This window comes from Rhinolophus sinicus, linkage group LG01, assembly GCF_036562045.2.
Source record: "Rhinolophus sinicus isolate RSC01 linkage group LG01, ASM3656204v1, whole genome shotgun sequence".
Classification (NCBI taxonomy): Eukaryota; Metazoa; Chordata; class Mammalia; order Chiroptera; family Rhinolophidae; genus Rhinolophus; species Rhinolophus sinicus.
The window spans coordinates 60690839-60711493 of NC_133751.1; the positions used below are offsets into that span (position 1 = coordinate 60690839).

Consider the following 20655-nt stretch of genomic DNA (forward strand, 5'->3'; position numbering starts at 1 on the left):
AGGTAGGTTCCCTGGATGGGGAGCACAGGAGCTCCTGCAGCACAGCCAGCAGCATCTCTGCATCTGCATCAAATTAGAAAGCTTTCATCAGCTTTTTATTCTCTAATTATTAAAATGTAAATTTACTGGCTTTTTATTCCCTAACTTATTAAGATTTAAATTTACCGTGGAGGATGTACTAAAGCAGGCACGCTTCTATACTGCTGGTAGGAGTGTATATTGATACAAACTGTTTGGAAAGCAGTTTGGCAATATATGAGTATATCAGGAGCCTTCAAGGTCTTCATATCATTTATCCTGGTATCTACTTCTTGGAACTGTCCCAACAAAATAATCCTTTTAAAAAAAAAAACCTAAGCCTCAAAAAAATGTGTTATTTCTAATACTTTATTACTTCATTTATAGTATCCAGAAATTGGAGCAAATTAAATGCCTCTCAGAAGGAGACTAGGTAAATACTATTTTCCACTCAAAGGAATATTGTGGCTCAAGTTAAAATATTTTGAAGACTATTTTTTAAGATAGAAAATTTCTTTAAAATGTTAAGTAAGAAAAGCAAAATACAAAGAGTTTAAACAATAGAAGTTAAACTGTATTTAAAAATGTACTTAAGGATTAATATCATTAAAATGTCCATACTGCCCAGAGCAATCTACAGATTCAGAGCAATCCTTATCAAAATACCAATGGTGTTCTTCTCAGAACTAGAATAATCCTAAAAATTATATGGAACCACGGAAGACCCTGAATATACAAAGCAATCTTGAGAAAAACAAAGATTTCAAACTATACTACAAGGCTATAATAAGTAACACAGTGTGGTACTGGCACAGAAACAGACACATAGACCAATGGAACAGAACAGAGAGCCCAGAAATAAACCCGCACTTGTATGTTCAATTAATCTATGACAAAGGAAGCAAGAATATACAATGGGAAAATGACAGTGTCTTCAATAAGTGGTACTGGAAAAACTGGACAAATACATGCAAAAAAAAAGAAACTGGATCACTCTCTTATACCATATACAAAAATAAACTCAAATGAATTAAAGACTTAAGTATAAGACCTCACACCATAATAAGTTGTAGAAGAAAATACAGGTAGTAAACTCTGATATCAGTTTTAATAATATCTTTCTGGATACGTCTCTTTGGGCAAGGGAAACAAAAGCAAAAATAAACAAATGGGACTACATCAAACTAAAAAGCTCTGCAAAGCAAAAGAAACCAACAAAAAAACCTACTACGTGGGAGAAGATATTTGCAAACGATACATCCTTTAAGGGGTTAATATCCAAACTAAGGAACTCATACAACTCAACGTCAGAAAAACAAACAGTCCAGTTAAAAAATGGGCAGAGGACATAAATATTTCTGCAGAGAAGACATACAGACGGCCAATAGACATGAAAAGATGCTCAATATCACTAATAATCAGGGAAATGCAAATCAAAACCACAATGAGATACTACTTCACACCTGTCAGAATGACTGTTGTCAAAAAGTCAATAAATAAAGGGTGTGGAGAAAAGAACCCTTGTGTACCGTTGGTAGGATTGTAAATTGGTGCAGCCAGTAAGGAAAACAGTATGGAGATTCTTTGAAAAATTAAAAATAGAACTACCATACAACCCAGTAATTCCACTTCTGGGTATTTATCCAAAGAAAATGAAAATACTAATTCAAAAAGATTGTGGCATTATTTACAATGGCCAAGATATGGAAGCAACCTACGAGTTCATCGATAGATGAATGGATAAAGAAGATGTAGTACATGTATATAATGGAATATGACTCATCAGTAAAAACGAGTGAAATCTTGCCATTTGTGACATGGATAGACCTAGAGGCTATTATGCTAAGCAAAGTAAGTCAGAGAAAGACAAATACCACATGATTTCACTTGTAGGTGGAATTAAAAAAAAAAGAACAAACAAACACAGACTCATAGAAACAACAAACTAATAGTTGCCAGAGAGGAGGGGGGTGAGAGGATGGGTAAAAAATAAAAATGTACATAGAAAAGACTGGTGAGAAATATACCAACCAAAAGAGTAAATCTTTGTTTTTGGTTACTAAAACTTATTTTTAAGAAAAACAATCTTATTTTTGTTTAGCACTTTTGAAAATTAGAGGTACATAAATCTCCCTAGAAAAAGGAGCTTTATGGTTAGAGAAGAAACCTGTGTTCAGCCAAATTGCGATCTTCATTCCTCAGATCCTCCCACACCCTTCTGTTTAAAGTCATACTTCCAAGCATTCTGATGCGGGCAGCAGAAAAAAGTACTCCTGGATGAGGGTGTCTAAAATCCCCAATATTCAGTTATTATAAAGGCTCTGCCTCTGTTACGAGAAACTCCATACCCATCAGCAGTCAGTCTTAGCTTCCCTTCTAACCTCCCAGCCCCAGGTAATTACTTTCTGTCTCTATAGTTTGCCTGGTCTGGACTTTTAAATTGAATCATGCAGCTTGTGGTCTTTTGTCACTGGCTTCTTTACTCAGCATAATATTTTCAGGGTTCATCAATACAGTAGTATGTATCAGTACTTCATTTCTTTTTATTTATTTTTCATTACTTTTTACTTTATTTCTAGTGTTCCATTGTATCGATAACACCACATTTTATTTATCCAGTCTGTTGTTGGACATTTTGTATTTCTCTTTTGGGTAATATGAATACCACTATGAACGTTCACGTACAAGTTTTTGTGTGACATATGTTTTCATTTCTCTTGGAGATAGATATACTGTGTTTCCCCGAAAATAAGACCTGGCTGGACAATCAGCTCTAATGCGTCTTTTGGAGCAAAAATTAATATAAGACCGGGTCTTATCTAACATAATATAACTGGGTCTTATATTAATTTTTGCTCCAAAAGATGCATTAGAGCTGATTGTCCGGCCAGGTCTTATTTTCGGGGAAACACGGTAGATATATACCGGGAGTGCCAAAAAAATGTACACAAGTAGACACTTTGGTCAACGTTGCTCAAGCAGTAGTTCTCCGTCATCAGCAGTGTATGGATGCTGATGGTAACCACTTTGAGCACCTCTTGTAAATGCAGAAGTCAAACGAACTTGTATTCATCTGTTATCGGTATATATTGAGTATTACAATTTTAATACAGTTTTCCTTTCTTAAAATGTGTATACATTTTTTTGGCACCCTCTGTATATATCTAGGAGTAGAATTATTGGGTCATATGGTAATTCTGTACTTAACATTTTGAGGCACTGCCAGATTTTTCCAGAGTGGCGGCACCGTTTCAAAATCCCATCAGCAGTGTATGAGGGTTCCAATATCATCACATCCTCATTAGCAGTTGTTATTGATTTTGATTATAGCCATCCAATGGTTGTGAAGGATGTATTGTTAAGGTTTTGATTTGCATTTCCCTGGTGACTCATTGATGTTGAGCATCTTTTCATGTGCTTATTGGCCATTTGCCTATCTTTTCTGGATTCTTTGAAATCTCTATTCAAATCCTTTGCCCATTTTTAAATTGGGTTATTTGTCTTTTGCTTGTTAACTTGTAAGCATTCTTTATATATTTTAGATATAAGTTCTTTATTGTATATGATTAGCAGATATTTTCTCCTATGTGTTGGTTGTCTTTTCACTTTCTTGATGGTGTCTTTGAAGCACATAAGTTTAATTTTGATGAAGTCCAACTTATTTATATTTTCTTGTGCTTTTAGTATCACATCTAATAAACCATTGCCTAATCCAAGGTCACAAAGATTTACATCTATGTTTTCTTCCAAGAATTTTATAGTTTTAACTTTTACATTTAGGACTTTCATCTATTTTGAGTTAATTTTTGTATATGGTGTGAGGAAGTGTTCTAACTCCATTCTTTTGCATGTGGCTATCCAATTGTCTCAGCACCATTTGTTGAAAAGACAGTTATTTTTCCATTGAATTGTCTTAGCACCCTTGTTGAAAATCATGTAACTATAAACGTGAGAGTGTATTCTGGCTTGCAGCTCTATTTCATTATCCTATATGTCCATTTATATTTGTCTTTCATTCATTCTACACAGATTTACTGAGCATCTTTATATGCTAAGCATTGCTTGACACGCCCACGTTACTTGCTTTTGGGAATGAAACCATCCCCTCTTGAAGCTCAAATCTTCTTTAAGAAACTCATTCTAACAGGATAGAGCATCTCTTTTTCTTAATGAGATACAAAGTGATTACCTTTTATAGCCAAACCTGTAGAGACAATTTATCTCTGTCTGATTTGTACATGGTCTTTTGGCAAGTTGTAGTTTGTCCAGCTATAAATGTTTAGAAGTCTGAGTGCAATTCTTTTTTTTTCTTGCTAACACCAGCAACCTTGGTGTTATTAGCACCACGCTCTAACCAACTGAGCTAACCGGTAACCCCCAAAAGTACTTTTTTTTTTTTAAGGAGGGCACAGCTCACAGTGGCCCATGCGGGGAACGAACCAGCAAGCTTGGTGTTATTAGCACCACGCTCCAACCAACTGAGTAACTGGCCACCCCCGTGAGTGCATTTTTGAGGGCTTGGAAGAATAAAAATTGGTCTGGGATAGTCCAGTGAGTGTATTGAAAATGGTATTAGTTTTAAAGTGGAAGAAGGATCTTCGACTATGGTGAGAGGTTCCTGGCAGATGTGCAGGGGTCCACGTGCAACTTGAGAGGTCCAGGAAGTTGGTAAGTCTAGTTGCTGGTAGCAGTAAGGCCAGAGAGAAATGGCGGGGGAGGGGGGCTGCTGGATTGAATACCCATAATTCTGCTTTCAGGTTTTAGTAACAGTCTGCCGGTGTAAAGTTACAAAGAGAAGATGATGTTTACAGATCATGGCTTATTGCTGGGTGTAGGATGACCTAAAGGAGGCAAGAATTTTATATAATGGTGGTGGCATCTGGTCTCTAGGTAGAGATTGTAGTTGTAGGAACTGAAGGGAAAGGCCAAAGAAATGTAAACTTAGCAGAACTTGATGATTATATGAAATAATTAGAGATGCTTCCAGTGTTGTAACTTGAGGACATTGGGAGGATAATTGTACCAATGCTTTCTGTGATGAACAAGGTAAGAAGAAATGGTTTACAAAGATAACAAACTTTGATTTTGCTATGCTTATTGGCAAAAATCTTCATGTGGATTCTAAGATATCAACTTAACCATTAGATAGTATATCAAGTCTGGTATACAGGAGCTTCCAACATTCATTAGACATAAATCCAGTTGATTTCCCTTCTATAGGCGCCTATTCATTTTTGAAAACCCATATTATAAAATGAACTTCAGTGTCGAATTGTAAAGGTTAAGCAGTGGTTTTGTTTTCTCTACCTGTATGAAAAGTATAAAAAACATTTTACTTGGTCAGTGATTTTTGAAAGGTTTAGTTAAGAAGTGTACTAGATTCCATGGTTCGTTATTGCCATTAACAATATTATTGTTTTGAGGGAGGAAGAAGTTTTTAATATTTACTGTATCAAAAAACGTAGTCTCTATAGCAATATAGATAACTCTCAGTTGCTCAAGATGGTTTTGTGCCTAAACATTAAATATTGCATGTTAGAAAATGTATTTCATGCTGAAACAGTACATTAGATTCATTTATCCATCCTAAAATTTCTTTCAGGAATTGTTCCGTCTTCTGTTGTCCTGACTTCTTTCCAGGTGATGTCAAGAGTTTTTCTAATATGGGCAGTAACACATAGCGTCAAAGAGGTAAGTGTTTGTATAGACTAAAATAAAATAATATCAGCACTAACAAATGCTAGTCAACTTTTCTTTCTCATGTGTTACAGCTAAAGATGGAACTCCATGTCACATTAATATAGCCGATAAAATTTATATTTACCGTAGGAGTTGGGTTATTGGGGTAAACACATCCCAAACCTGGTAGTGCTGTTGAAGACAGGACCGAGTAAATGAGGAGTCCTGCGCTGTCAGTTCCCATGGAGATTCGGATGGCGTGGATGTGGTCTGCAACTCAGTTATTTTTTTCTGGTATCTTGTTTGTATCCCACACTAAACTGGACAACTGCATCCTTATAGGGGGACCATTTTGCGAATGGGGGACATTAATTAATTCCCAGAACAGTCCAATTTTTAGAGGACCAGGAGAAACAAACTTGTTTCTACCTAGCCCAGCAGGATTAATGGAATTCCCAAATGTGCTGAGTCTGGAGGATCTGGGAGCCTGGGTGGTCCATACACAGTTCATACACAGGGATACTCCTTATAAGAACTAAGGGAAGAAAGGCATCATTACCATGAGTGTGAATTCACAACTAAGCTTTCATTTTCTGATTGGAGAAGGGGGTTCTTTTCCTGTATGTTTTTTGCTTTTTAAAAGTCATTTATTTCTGGCTAATGTCACCTTGAGGTAAGATATCTGTAGCCACCACAAGGATTCATTTTTCAGTTTTCCCGTCCCAGTAACCTATCACCATCATTATTGGATTCTTTCGGGCTCATGAAATGCACTTATCCATTGGCATTTTTCTGGTGTTTTGTCTTCTGTTCTTTCAAAATCTGTCAAAACATTCTGTTTTTTGGGATTTATGTTGACCGTTTCATTTGTATTTCAATTAATGAAGTTTTTAAACTTTCTATTGTCATGATATGTATACAGAAAAATGCACATAGCTGATGAGTTTTTAACCAAAGTTGATTAAGCTATTATTTTTGTTACATTCATATGGAAGTTGCAGATACACAGGTGTTTTTTTTTAAGCTCTTTCCTTGAAGATGTCTGAACTTTCTATGCAGGAAGAATGTAAAATAATCACATACTTCTTTTAGAGTGATCACATTTCTTAAAAAAAGAAAAAGTTTAAAAAAAACAGGCAAGTAAATCCTAGTGTACCATATTGCCCTTTGTTCTCACTTTTGTTTATGGAGTAAGGAAAAGTTACTTTTCTTATACCATGTGACCTCTTCATTCATTTCAAGGTTCTTTCTACAAGTCATCATTTTAACCTGTATTTCTTCCTTCCTTACTTTCATGTATACAGTATTTCCTTTTCCTTTTTAAAACAACTCATAGTTTTAACTTCCCAATAGTCTCAAATGACCTATTTCTTTCTACTAGTAGCTCATTTACATTCTTAACTAGGTAATTATGTACTTTGAATAATTAAATGTTAGGTAAGTGAAGACAGTACTGTCAACTGTGGAGGGTGTGATCGCTTTGCCGACACTGTCCAGGTGCTGACACACCAGCTGATAGATTATTCATGGCCCCTGCGTCTCCTTTTCTCTTCTGCTTCAGGACCACTCCTCTGCTTATTGGCCCTTCTGGCAAACAGGGTAGCAAGTAAATAAAAAATACTCACAGTGCAGGTCAAGCAATTCTGTTAGCCACATTACTGTTAGCGACATTTGCCAGGATTTCCTGGGAGACCATTAAGAATGTTGGCTTTAAAAGCAATTGAATGTCTGTGTATTACAGGGACATGGACCGTCATTGTCCTCAGTAACTGCCCTGCCAGACATACAGATGGACTTGACATTTAGCAAGTGGTTTCAGATACAGTGTCATATTTGAGCTTTATAGTAATTTAAGTTATATACTTACTACATTTGCATATTCAAAACTGTTCTTCTGTGACCAAACTTAACAGTTTCTACTATCATTAACATATCATTTTCTTAAGAATGTGGTACAGTAAGTGTTACTGTCTTTTTGCCACCTCTGGCTGACACTTTTACATATACCCTACGGATGAGTTGACTTACTCCTTTCTCACGTGAGTAGGATTCAGTGTTTCCGCTGTTCCAGGATCACAGTTCTTTTCTCATTTCCCTTGTCTTTGAACAGAACTCATTCATCACTTCGTTTATGGCAGCCCGCCCCAAGTCTTTGATCGCACTGAAAAGCCTGTTGCTGTGTCATCTCGCAACAGCTGCCTGTCACCTATTCCTCAGTCCCTTCTCTTGGCCAAATGCTGTTTTCCTGCCTTGGAGTTTCATACTAGCTATAATTCAGTTTGTTCTCTTCAAAATTACACATGACTTCCCTGCCAAACTTCCATTCTTTTGTTTTTTCCTAAAACAGCTTTAAAATGTCTTTATTTTCCTTATATTCTCACTGTCTCACAGTAATGTTCAAATTCTTTTCCCAGAGTCTGCTCTCAGTTTCAGTTTCTTTGACATCGTAGTTCCCTGTAAAGTGGACAAGAGCGCCTCGTGTTCACAGCATTGCATTTGGATTTGGACTCTTGCTCTGCCCTCTCGGGGCAGCTCATCCTTTCCATGCTTATTCCTTTGTTTTCCTGTAATTGTACATTGTGTGCTAAGGTGTAGCCTATGTACCTTTTAGTACTAGATACTACTTTTTTTATATTTGAGGTGTATTTCCTTTTAAGAGGCCCCCCCACACTTGTCAAGCTAATTCTCTACCCCACTGAATGCTACTCCCATAAATGTTGCCATGTACATTGTAGAACTAAAAGGTAATTAGATGATTTTCTTTTATGACATATAAAGAACCACCCATCAGCTATTGTGATACCTTGATTGGCAAGATATCAAAGAAAAAAATTGTGGTCTCCATGTGTTCATAAGGTTTTTCTTGACCTAACATAGCAAATAGCCTCCCCACTTTTTTCCTTTTAAAAAGTGACCATATATGTGACCAAAGTAAATCTGACAAAAACAGCAAGGTCAGGTGGGAGGTAGGGCCTGGGGGATACAGAAGGGAATCAGCAATTCTAGCTGACCTCTTTCCTTTCCAGTTTTCCCACCTGTCTCTCAGACCTGACCTGGCTCCTTCCCATCCCTTAGACTGGCTGGCCACTGCTGCCACCACATCGAGCCACCCCAGTCATTTGTTCTTCTCACCCTCTGTTGGGTCTGTTCTTTCTCTTCACTTTAAAGTGAAACAAGATTGGCATTTTTCAGAGTAAACTGCAGTGGGAAATGCCACCTTCCATCCCTCACTACAATCCCCGCTTCAAAACCAGACAAGTTTACTGGGCACATACTCTTCCTTGTGCAAAAGTAGCTACGCTGAGCCCAGATTCCTGGACACACGAATAGGCCACTGTCTCTTTTCGTGGCCCAGCCCTCTTTGAAAGAAGCCACCCCAAATCCTCTCCTGAGTTCTTAGTGTAAGATCAGATGTCCCCGGTCACCTCCATGGGCAGTAGTTGAGAAAGAAGTTGCTAAGCTCTCCCTGTGGCTTTAGCCCAAGTGCAGTGAAACTGCCTACACTTCACTAGGGGAAATTTGCGTAAATAGAACTGTACCTGGAATGCTGAGCCTGCTTTCTTTCTCACCCTTTGCCACCATTAGAGAAAGGGATGTTTTCCCGCATTCCTCTGGAATGTTCTGTGAGTTCTGATTTCACTGGTCAGCCACCTCCCACCTCTTTTTTGGCGTGCTGCTGGGCTTTGTAACACTTAATCTGCCATTCTTGCCAACTTCTCAGCAAGATGCTTACAAAAAGCCTGTAATCAGTATTTTAAAAAGTCAGTAACCTCCACTTTGTTATCATTATACTGGTTTTTGCTTGCTTGCTACCTTGTCGTTTGCAGAGGGCTTTGTTAAAATATATCATGATCATTCACTCTTGACAACCATCCCTTGAGGTAGGTTGGAGCCTCTTCCATTTAGAGTTTGGAAACTAGAGAGGCAAAGTGACTGTCATACGTCCAACGAATGGCAGAGTTGACTATCCCACAGCGTCAGTTTCCTTCTCACCCTTTAGAAACGTCATGTGAACACAACCTTATTTTCACGCGCTAACCATGCTTTCTCTATCTCGCATGGAGTTGGAAACCTCTGTCTCAGACCCAGAAGCACTTTTCCTCTTCAACAGTTCTGTCATGCCACGTGCATATCAAGACATGATTCTCTAGTGACGTCATTTGCACATGAAGTGTTCACATCAGGTGTGGGCCCTGGAGGCTTGTCTGCAACACTTTGCCCATTTGCTTCTGTTGTTTCAGTGCTCAGGTAGCTCTGTGATGAACCCCTCCAACCAACTGGCCTTTGCCCATGAAAGTTCCAAACCTGTTTTTCATATTGGGGTGTATGGACTATTTGGAACATAATTACCCAGAAAGCTTATTAAAAGTGCACATTCCAGGTCCCACCCCACACTTGGGAGCAGAGCCAGAGAATCACCATCGTGATTAAGCTTCTCAGGTAGTTTCATGAATTCTAAGGTTTGAGAAGTGCTCTAAGATGTTGTGCTCTAACTTTTATTTGACTTTTTTCTTGATTTTACTTCACATTTCTACTGAATTTACTTGAATCCTAATCACATCTCACCATCTCCTTTCCAAGCCAAGAGCTATAATTTCATTCATGAAGAATGAAAGCCTTAGAGTTACCTTATGCTGCTAAGTAAAGGTACTATGTGTCATCTGGTGCCTTCTCCAAAATCCAGTGTCTGCTGAGCTGAGGCTCATGTGCACCTAAGAGGAAGCTTGAGAGGCCCGTTCCGAAAGCAGCGGAAGATCAGAAATCACAGCACTGAAGAAGCAAAACTAACTTTCATTTGTTCAATTTGAGAGAGAGTTGTAAGGAATCCAGCTGCTTCGCTTTGGGAGGGGGCTGCTGGGAAAGACTCCGTCCTGGGCATGTGCTTCACGCTGCCCGGCCAGCACCCCGGCAGATGTAGGAGGTCATTTCCACCTGAGGAAATGCTGTGCAAACATCTCTCTTTCTGGGATTTCTCAAGAAGTGTTACCTTCCTTGGATAGTTTTATTCTTTTCTAGGTAATGCGAACGCAGTATTCTAGACCATGGAGGCTGACCATCCTCCCATGACCAACCCCTTATGCAAGGGATTGATAAGTGTTGGCTTTGACACCTACCCTGTGGCTTAGGACAGAGCACTTCAACTTTCTGAGCCTTGTTTTTCTCATCTGTAAAATGGTAATACTAATATCTGCCCTGCTTATGTCAGAGCTTTTGTGAAGATTAGGTGAAAGGACTATCTGAAAACAGTATTTAGAAATCAAGGTCTTTAGCATGTAATTTTTTGGCCGAGCAGCTTCTGAAATCCCTTACAAAGCAGTTTCAGTTCAGAAGGAATGCTACTTCCTTCATAGATGGAACACAATTTTGTTTCTTCTTTTCCTCTTCTTTTTTACTCTTGTGGAAGCTAAAATACGAAGTAATATGCTATCTCCCACACTCCAGTGCAATGCAACCAAAGCAGGTTTTTCTTGGCCAGGTACTCCAACTGGGCTCACTGTATGCCCATGCTCTTGCCACCTCGTGAGGTGCTTCTCTTGTTAGTTAGCCTCTTTCCTGTGGCTGCACACGCTTCTTTGTCCCTAATGATTATCCGTGAACATGGCTTTTCAGTGAGGCAGGAAGGGTGTCTTATCCCCATCAATCAGATGAAGAGCTGAAGTTCTTTGTGTGGGGTACATCATCCCTCAGGTGCCATCTTGGACCAGAAGTCATGCCACTCTGTCTTCAAGCTCATTGCCCTTTCCACAGTGAATTCCATCTCAGTTAGCAGAGTCCATTGGGATGCATTCAGTATCGTTTGGCCCCCTCGAATGCTAAAATGTCTAAAATTCCCCTCCCTATTCCATCTATTCCCTTACTTTCTATTTTAAATAGTTCTGTAGGTGGATTTGCATCACCTTCACTTTTAAAATTAGCACGTCTCCTAAAGGTAGAAAACCTCATCATTTGATTGTTAATCAGACACTGTCAAACTTTAGACAGCTCCTAGACAAATGCCACCGTACTTCAGTGTCACTTCCACACCTGTTAATAATGGACACTTAAAGGTAGTGTTACTTTTCTCGTAGCATGATGATTCATTTTGCCAGTACCTATATTTAGCATAGGTGATGTTGGCAAAATCAGACTATCTGTTTTTCTCTGTGTTTTCCTGTCTTTCCCTTTGCAACATTTTCTTGAGCTGTGTATAAAGATTTGATTTCAAAATATCGAAAAAACATTTAGATCCTTTCAGGTTCAGTGCAGGTTTACTTCTGACATCCCATGTTGTGTCTTGCTCCCATTGTCTTAGTTCTTTTGTCGTCCTTGAAAAACTCCACTGGAACTCATTACTGTTCTTTGATAATAAAATCAGCTATGTTGAAAACGATAAATGTCTTAAACCAACGTTACCACCACTTCCTACAGAACATAGCCCCCTTTGTCAATTACTAGTCGACTAGGTTCCAAGCTCTACAAAATCAGGAAATTGGTTTCATCTGTCTTTTCCTGCTAATCTTTTTCTTGTCTGGGCTCTCCTCCCTCTGGTGACCTTTCCCCTCATGTACCCCTCATTGAAGCGTCTTAGGACTTTTTCTTTTGCTCTCTTACCCCAAGGGCCAAGTCTGACATCCACCATTCCTGATTGTTGGTTCTGGCGTGAAAGGGAGCAGTTACACCCAGCAAACTCCCAGGAAGGCGGCACAGTTATGTTTATTTTGGGGAATCTCACTGGGGTAGAGCAGCGCAGGGCCAGCCCTGCCCCAGCCTCCCCGATTCTAGACCATCCTGACAGACGCCCGGTCCCTTCAGGCTTGAGCACTTGGCTTCTTTTCCCTCTGCCCCAGAACTTTCAGATCTTAGGTTTTCCAGTACATTTTACACTTCAGTTAGTCTTTCTAAATATGATGCTAACCCCCCTCTCCCGTTTAATTGATGGTCTGGATGCATCAGTGGGGTCTCCTACAGTGCTCCTATTTTTTATAATGAAATTTCTGACAAATTTATTACTGGAACATATCCTCTTCAAATATAAGATGTTTTATACTATTAGGTAGCATCTTAATCTATGTACTGCTGCTACTTACAAGTAGAAGGAAGCCTGTTCAGAGCCAAATCTGCTTGCAGTCCTGAGACTAATAAAAGTGCTTGACTTTTGACACTAGGAAACTGTCATGGGAAAGGAATGACAGTGAAGGAAGAAAAAAATTGTTACCTTGAGTATGAAATAGTAGTTTCTCAAATAAGCCCATGAGATTTACAGGCTGGGAGCCTAAGTGATTTCAGCTTTGGTTATATGTCATCAGCTTGAAATAAAGAATAACATGGGGAAACAAAGCACTGTGTCACAGATCTATGCTGTCAAGTTGTATTGTCAGTGGGGCGTTACCAATATGTGAATTCTGGCATCCACACCAGTTTTTATCTATGCTTTGAAAGTGAAATGAATTACGATGCTTATTTAGACTGCTTATTTCAGGCCAAAAAAACCCAGTAACGTTTTGGTACTGTGTAGTGATGAGATATGTTGGTTATCTACATTTTTCTTCTGGGTATTTCCTCTCCCAGCACTGTCCTGAACTTCCTGCAATGGTGGAAATGTTCTATGTCTGTGCTTTTCAGAACAGTAGCTGCAAGCTATATGTAAACACATATTGGACCCCTGAAATGAGGTTAGTGTGATTGAGGAACTTAATTTATTTCCATTTTATTTTAAATAGCCACATGTGACTGGAGGTTACCATATCGGACAGTACAGCTATAGATGTTCAGTGTTCAGTGTAATATTTACTATTCTCTTGACTTCAATTAGGTGTTCATATGTTTTATTTCATGTACATGACTGTGAGATTTTTTTTAAACCAAATAGTCAAAGCATATTTATATGGTACACTTGATGTGCTGTGTTCTTTAAATCCGGGGACTTTTTTTTTAGTGCTCTGTAGATTAAATTGTTATACAAATCCTAAGTGCAGGTGTGGGCAGCAGTGTGGGTGGTGTGCTCAGCTGCTGCAGTAGTAGCTGCTGATTAGCTGGTGAGGCTGGTCGCCAGGCACCACCTTTCAGAGGCCCACAGCTGGGCTTCTGCAGTAGATTCCCCAGGATAACATGTCCCATGTGCGCCCTTGTTGAAAACCATTTCACAGGACTTTTCTCTCCTATTTGAGTTAAAAGATGCCATCGAAGAATAGTCAGCATTATTACCCCAGTGAGCTCAGAGTCTCATTTCACACTGTAGAAGTGAGGTGATTGGCATGCATCGTGAGCATTGCGAAAATATGTCAGCACAGTCAGGGAAAGTTAGAAAATGTAAACTGCTTTTAAACGGGTGCTCCACAGGGCAAGGAGTGGCACTTTTAAAGCATCATTAATATTCATTTGGAAACTTCTGATACGTGGGAGGAGAAACTCTCTTAAATTGGTCTTTTATATACTGTAGCGTTTTCAATATAACTTTGTTTTAAAGCACAAATATGGAGTATCAGATAGTTTAATTAAAAACACACAAATTGTCAAGAATACCAGTACATTCACCCTCCTGACAGTTGGCCTACACAGTGAATACAGCAGGTAACTGGTCTCCTTGGGAATCTTGAAGGAATCATCCCCTCCCCCCGTGCCTATTAAATATATAAAATATATTTCCATTTCTTTGAGCAAGAGGATACAATAACCTTTTTTACTTACCTATATCAAGAAGCCCTAGAAGTCAGGAAGCATTCATTACAAGCTGTGATGCAGTGGATAAAATAAAGCATATTACTAAGTTGTCTGCCTTTTCCAGAGACAGGAGCCTTTTCAAGTCTGAATTGAAACCTTGGTGCACTTCGGGAATTTGTAAGACATGACTTGATATACATGTGTGGATGCATGCCCAGAGTAAGCTTTGCATTTTAGAGGGGACGGGAACTAATTATTGGGCTTGATGCGTTAAAGATTTAACTTTTGTTTTCTTCAGATTGCCACCATAAACGTTTGTTTTTAACAGGATGAGTTTTGGCATATTCTCCTTTTTACTTTATTTTGCTCTGGCAAAAAAATTGCCAGAATAACCAAATTTGAAAATTGTGCATCTCTTTTGCCATCTGCATTGGTGCTGTCTTGTTAGGTCAAGTTTAAAAAAATCTTTTGCTGAGGTTATTGCTTCAAAGCAAAGTATGTTCAGAGCCTCAAGTGTTGTAAAAACTAATCAAACTAACCACATTAAAAAAAAAATTTTTCATAGTTTTTCAAACTTTAGTTTTCCAAAACCTTTCAATTGTGTAGCACTTGGCATCTGTAGCAGAGGTTATCACCTAGCAGGTGGGTTTTAAATGAAAGCTCAAGAAAAACATAGTGATTGGCAGGTGCAAGTGCCATTTCACAAGAGTGGCAGTGCTTCCTTCGCTGGTGACTGCTGACCGAACCCAGGTGTATGCAGCCTGAATACTTAAAGTAAAGGCAGAAAGCCAGATGATTTTTTTTTAAATATGGAATCTCCCAATTTTAAAAACTGGCTCAAATATTTTTAAAGCACTGTACAAGCCCAAACAGAAATCTGTGGACCAGGACCATGGGCCACTGTTTTAATATTTCTGCTCCAGGAGTTGGTATATATATGCTTTACTGTTATTTTCTGTCATATTGAAATTATTGCAATTATTAAACTGTCATAGAACAAAACTAACCTTAACGTTTCACAATATGTAGCCAATTTCATGTTCTTTAGACGTGTCAGTTACATTTCTGACAGTGAGCCATCCTCTAGAGTGTTGGGCGGGCACATTGGGATACTGCATTTGGGCATTTGGGGGAAGATTGTGGGGTGAGTATGCCCAGCCCTCCCCATGGGGCCACAGTGACCGACTGCTGTGATCCTAGACTGGATTGGATAGTATAATCAAGGTTGGGACTAAATATGACCCCCTTCTGATGTGATCTCTGTGCTTGAGTTGGTTGAAGGAAATAGTTGCATGAAAACTTTTCAGTCAGTAACATGCTCTTTGGAAGTGAGATAACCAAACAGAATTCAGGAAGAATATTGGGAAAGGCTAGCAGCTAGTGAGGTCCGTAGACATCCCAAAGTTGGTAGAACTATATCAAATAGATGGAGAAATGACATCTCTTAAAGAAAGCAATCAAAAGCAAAACAAAACATTATCTTGGTATTTGAACCAAAGAGACAGCCACCAGCCTGAGTTATAGCAATGGCTAGCACAGATCATAAATATTAGTTGAATTCAATTTTTCGTTTCAATTGCCATTTATTAAATAGCTGGCACTTTACTAATCACATTTTTCTAATTGTACAACAACCATGTACAGGCAAATGCTATCTCCAATTTCCATATGAGGATGCCGAGCCTCAGATGAGACTCAGATGATAAGTAACTTGCCTTAGAGCATGCAGCCTAGAAGTAAGGAGGTCTGCTTGATTCCGAAGTTGTACTGATTGGAGGAGAGGTGAGTTGTAGTAACTAGCGAGGCTTGATGAGGAACCTACCACCATTCCTTCATGTTTCCCAGGACATGGGCTGAATACATGGTAGCATTAAATTGCACTAATGATAACATTTAGCATTCAGACCTGCAAGTTTGACTTTGTCAAAAATGCAGAATTGATTGAGCATTGTTTGTTGACTGCATGCTTATACATTTTTCTAATTGCATGTTCAGAAAAGTTTATTTCATGACCAAGAGTTGTTTTGGTAGGTCAAACGTTTAACTAGGCCATCACCACATCAAAAAATAGTTTTTAGTTATTGTGTTTTAATGGAAAGAGTTTTTTAACCAGTTTCCTTTGTCATTGCAGATTTTTAAAAAATCTATATAGATGCACATTTTTCTCTCCTATCAACATTTCTTTATAATATAACTCACATTTTTCCATAAAGAAAAAAACACAGTATTTTTTGGTTTGTTCACTATGTACCCTATCATGGATTTTTAATAAATATTAAATCATGAATCATGCGAAAAGACTAATAGTAATCCAAACATCTTTAAAAACAAAAAAAGCCACCACGTGTCAATATTTATTACATTTCAATTTCTTTCTTGTCAAGGATGAAATTCCTTCTAAGTAGATAACTAAATGAGTTACAGTTTTTGTTCAAAAAGCTTAGCAAAATTATAGAAAGGACAAGGAGTGTTGTCAGAATTGTCCTGTTCTCCAGTCCAGGCCCTCGGCTGCCGTCACAACCAGGCATCAGCCTCAGGGGCCTCAGCCTCACTCACTGGGCAGTTGCCCTCCTCACCCAAGGCTGTTCCATCTGAGGCAGAACATGCAGGTTCAGACTGCACATGGTCACCACCTATTTATTGATTCATTCTTATGCATTCAGCAAATATTTAGTCAGTGTTGTCTATGCTCTGGGTATTGCACTAAGCACAGGCATACATGAAAAAGGAAATTGATGGGTGCTGTCCTCACAGGGCTTCCAGCATAGTACAGGAGCAGAATCGAGCAGACAGCAATACCATACAGTAGGATAACTGATAAGGCAGAGGACGAATGGGATGCTGGGACCACCTGCCACACTTCAGCTGCCCCAGTTGAGGGGGCTCCGAGGAACTGGTCCAGTCTCCCAGTTGTTTCCCCTCATGGAGTGGTCTTGGGAGTTAATTAATACATGTAAAGCACTTAAAAGAGTACCTGGCCCTTAGTAAGTGCTCAATTAATGTTAGCTACATGTTAGCTATGATGTAACCTAATCTTTTCAAAAATTTTTAATGACAAATTTCTGTATAACTACTTTGAATTCTTTTCTAGGTCCTGAGATTTAAAACAAATATATTAATTGACTTTTCACATAGAAATGAATGGTTTTTGTGCTTATTAAAATAGTTTCAGTTGGCTGGTGAAAATTTACACATAATTACTTTTATAATACTTAAGGAATAATTAGCCCTGCTAATGGGAGTTATTATCTTAATCATCGTTATCCTATTCTAAAGCATTTATTAAAAATTTTACTTTGCCTTATATAACTAGGCTAACCCCTCTTCAAAGTAATTTTATGGACCTGCCCTCGAAGTATGTACAGTCTAAGACAATAGTAACGTTGATACAAATTGTGGGTCCTCATTAAATCTATTATTCCTTCTCGAGTTACCCCCTCTTAATGTGCTCTTATTTATATGTTTTGTTGTAAATATTCTAATGTCTTTTCTGTGGTCTGTAGCATGCCTCTTCCAGCAGATTCGGAGGCTTCATATTAATAACAATGTATCTAGAAATCAGATGATTGTTGTATTTGCTTCTTTGTAATTGTGCCCCTAGAATGATTGCTTAGCTTGTCGATGAGTTTTTTAAATTTATTTTGAAATAATTTGAAATTTACAGAAAAGTTGCCAGAACAGTACAAAAAACTCACATTCCCTTCCCTCAGATTCCCCAGCTATTGGCATTTTTCTGCATTTGTTCTTTCACCCACTCTTCTGTATTTATACACCTATTATCATTGGTCTTGTTCTGAACCTTGAGAGCAAGCTGTACTTGATGTCCTGTCACCCCTACATATTTAAGTACATGTGTCAAATACTCTCCTGTATCACCTGCATACAACCCTCCAATCAGGAAACCAACACTGGTGCAAAAGGATAGTCTTGTCCACAGGCCCCATTCAGATTTCACTAACTGGCCAAACAATGTCTCTGTTTCTCCCCTGTTTTGGAATGGCAGATAGTTTACTAAGTGTCTTCTATGCTCCAGGTATTATGTTAAGCACTAGGGTAATCAGCGGGAGAGGAGGAACATGGTGCTGTGGTTCCTGCCACATGCCTGTTACATTTACCATGTTTCCCTGAAAATAGGACCTAGCCGGACAGTCAGCTCTAATACATCTTTTGGAGCAAACATTAATATATGACCCAGTGTTATATTATACCCGGTCTTAAAGTAAAATAAGACTAGGTCTTATATTAATGTTTGCTCCAAAAGACGCATTAGAGCTGACCGTCCGGCTAGGTCCTATTTTTGGGGAAACACAGTAGTTGTCAAGTCTCTTTAGAGCCATCAGTCTGGAAGAGCTTCTTATCCGTGCTCTGTCTCTCATGCCCTTGATCATCTTAAAGAGTACAGGCATTAGGTTCTATAGGGTGACGCTCAGTCTAGATCCATCCAGTGTTCCCGCGTAACCAGTTCAAGCCATGCATCCTTGGCAGGAATGCTACAGAAATAGTGTCATGCTCTTCTCAGGGCAATACATGCAGTGGTAGTGCCTGACCACCCATCCTACCCCTGGTGACGACCCCAGTCATCTGCTCCTATTCGTGTCTGCCAGCTTTCTCCATTTGCAGGTCACCCTTTCCTCTTTTTGTTAATTTGTGTTTTGTGGGAATGACTCCTACCTGTATCAGTCACCTCTATGGTGGTTACCAAGTGGTGATGCTCTGTTTCTGTCATTTGTTTTACATGTATTAATTGGCGTCCTGCTATAAGGAATAGCTTTCCCTTTCTCCCATTTGTTTATTCATTTATTTTATTTATATCAATTTGGACTCAGGAATTTTTATATAATCTAGTGTTTGTGATTTTTTTGTTTACTTTGATGCTAAAATTCTCAGTGATCTGGCCAGTGGGAGCCCTTTCTCCTTGTCCTTTTAACTTGTCTCTATCATTTGTTGAGCATTTCCTGACTTTCAGACAAAAAAGATTTCCAGACTCACCTTGTAGCTCCCCTGCCCCAGGCCTGGAATGAGCCATTTTGCCAAGGAACCTGGTTCCTTTTCATGAAAGATGGTGTTTAGGAAGCAAGATCTGGGCTAGGATATACATACACGTACTCGTATCTACATATATGTACATATACAAGTACATACATACATACATCTTATACATACATGTCTACTCATTACATCTAAAAGTATGTAACTGTGTGTGTGTGTGATCATGAGTTCATACTGATTCCTCCAATTACAATCCAACACCTCAGCGTTCTTTCTAGCGCTTTTCCTTCCATGTTTGTAAAAATACCTTCTCCAACAGAAGTCCATTTCTTTTACTATATTGGTTCATTTGCTTGGTTTACTTATTTACTCCCCATAACTGATTTCTCAGCCACACTAACCATCTCTTCCACCTCTGTGTCTTTCCCTCACCTCCCTATCCTAAATTGCCAGGCCTCTGGTTCATACCTGTGTATAGCCCCCAACCTTCCCTCATCTGTCCATGTCTTTGGCCTCCAGGTCCACTGACCTACATCTCCACACAGCTTCCCAACCCTGCTCACCACCTTGAGCTTTCAGCCTCCATGCTGACTCCTCCGTAAGGGGAAGGGAAAGAGGCGCTTAGGTGAATGAATCTTACCCAAAGGCAAATATGAGATGATTAAGATAAGTCACTTCTCTGGAAAACCAGAGTCACTTCTCTGGAAAACCAGAGGCTTGCCTTGTAAGGTATTCCATTCTGTCTTTTTTTCTCATTTTTTAACTTTGTGTTTATGAGTTTGTTTTTAGTTTTAATTAAAATCATATTTTGTATTTTCATTATTTTCATTTCTGCGTAGCAGAGATAGAAAAGAGAAACAAACTCTCAGATAGATTTTTAGGGGTCTTGGCAGTAAGTTAAACCCAGGAAGGAAAACAGGGCTAAACAAAGCAGTGAAGATTATTAGCCAAGCAGGGTTCAGGGAAGAAGATTCACACTAACTGTTGGGAATTCTTTAGGGCTTGTTCCAAGTTCTTATGTTGGATTTTGTCTTGGGTCAGTTGATCCACAACTAAAAGTCATTTCATGGACATATTAAAAATGCCTCTGGACAGCAGTGACCTGTACTATTTTATACTTAGTCCTTTCAGTGAGCCTGTTCCACTCAGTCCCTCTGGTATCCCACATCCTATCCAGTGAGGGAGCCCTCCTCAGAGGTCGGCCACGTTTTCAGAGAACTGGTGGCTTTCCTGATGCTATGAAATGGTCACTTTTATTATATCTGTTCTCCAGGCTCTTCTTGCATATGAGTTCCTTCAAAGTTTCTTTTGATTTTGCATGGGATCTCC

The 20655-nt window shown here is 39.0% G+C and overlaps 1 protein-coding gene across 1 annotated transcript in view; it reads left to right on the forward strand.

The window, feature by feature from the left end:
- Positions 1–20655, forward strand: part of HACD2 (3-hydroxyacyl-CoA dehydratase 2) — an 88145-nt gene that overhangs the window by 48408 nt on the left and 19082 nt on the right. The window contains exon 4 of the mRNA XM_019738944.2: positions 5621–5709. Within this exon, the coding sequence (XP_019594503.2) occupies positions 5621–5709 (89 nt within the window). The remainder of the gene's footprint in view (positions 1–5620; positions 5710–20655) is intronic.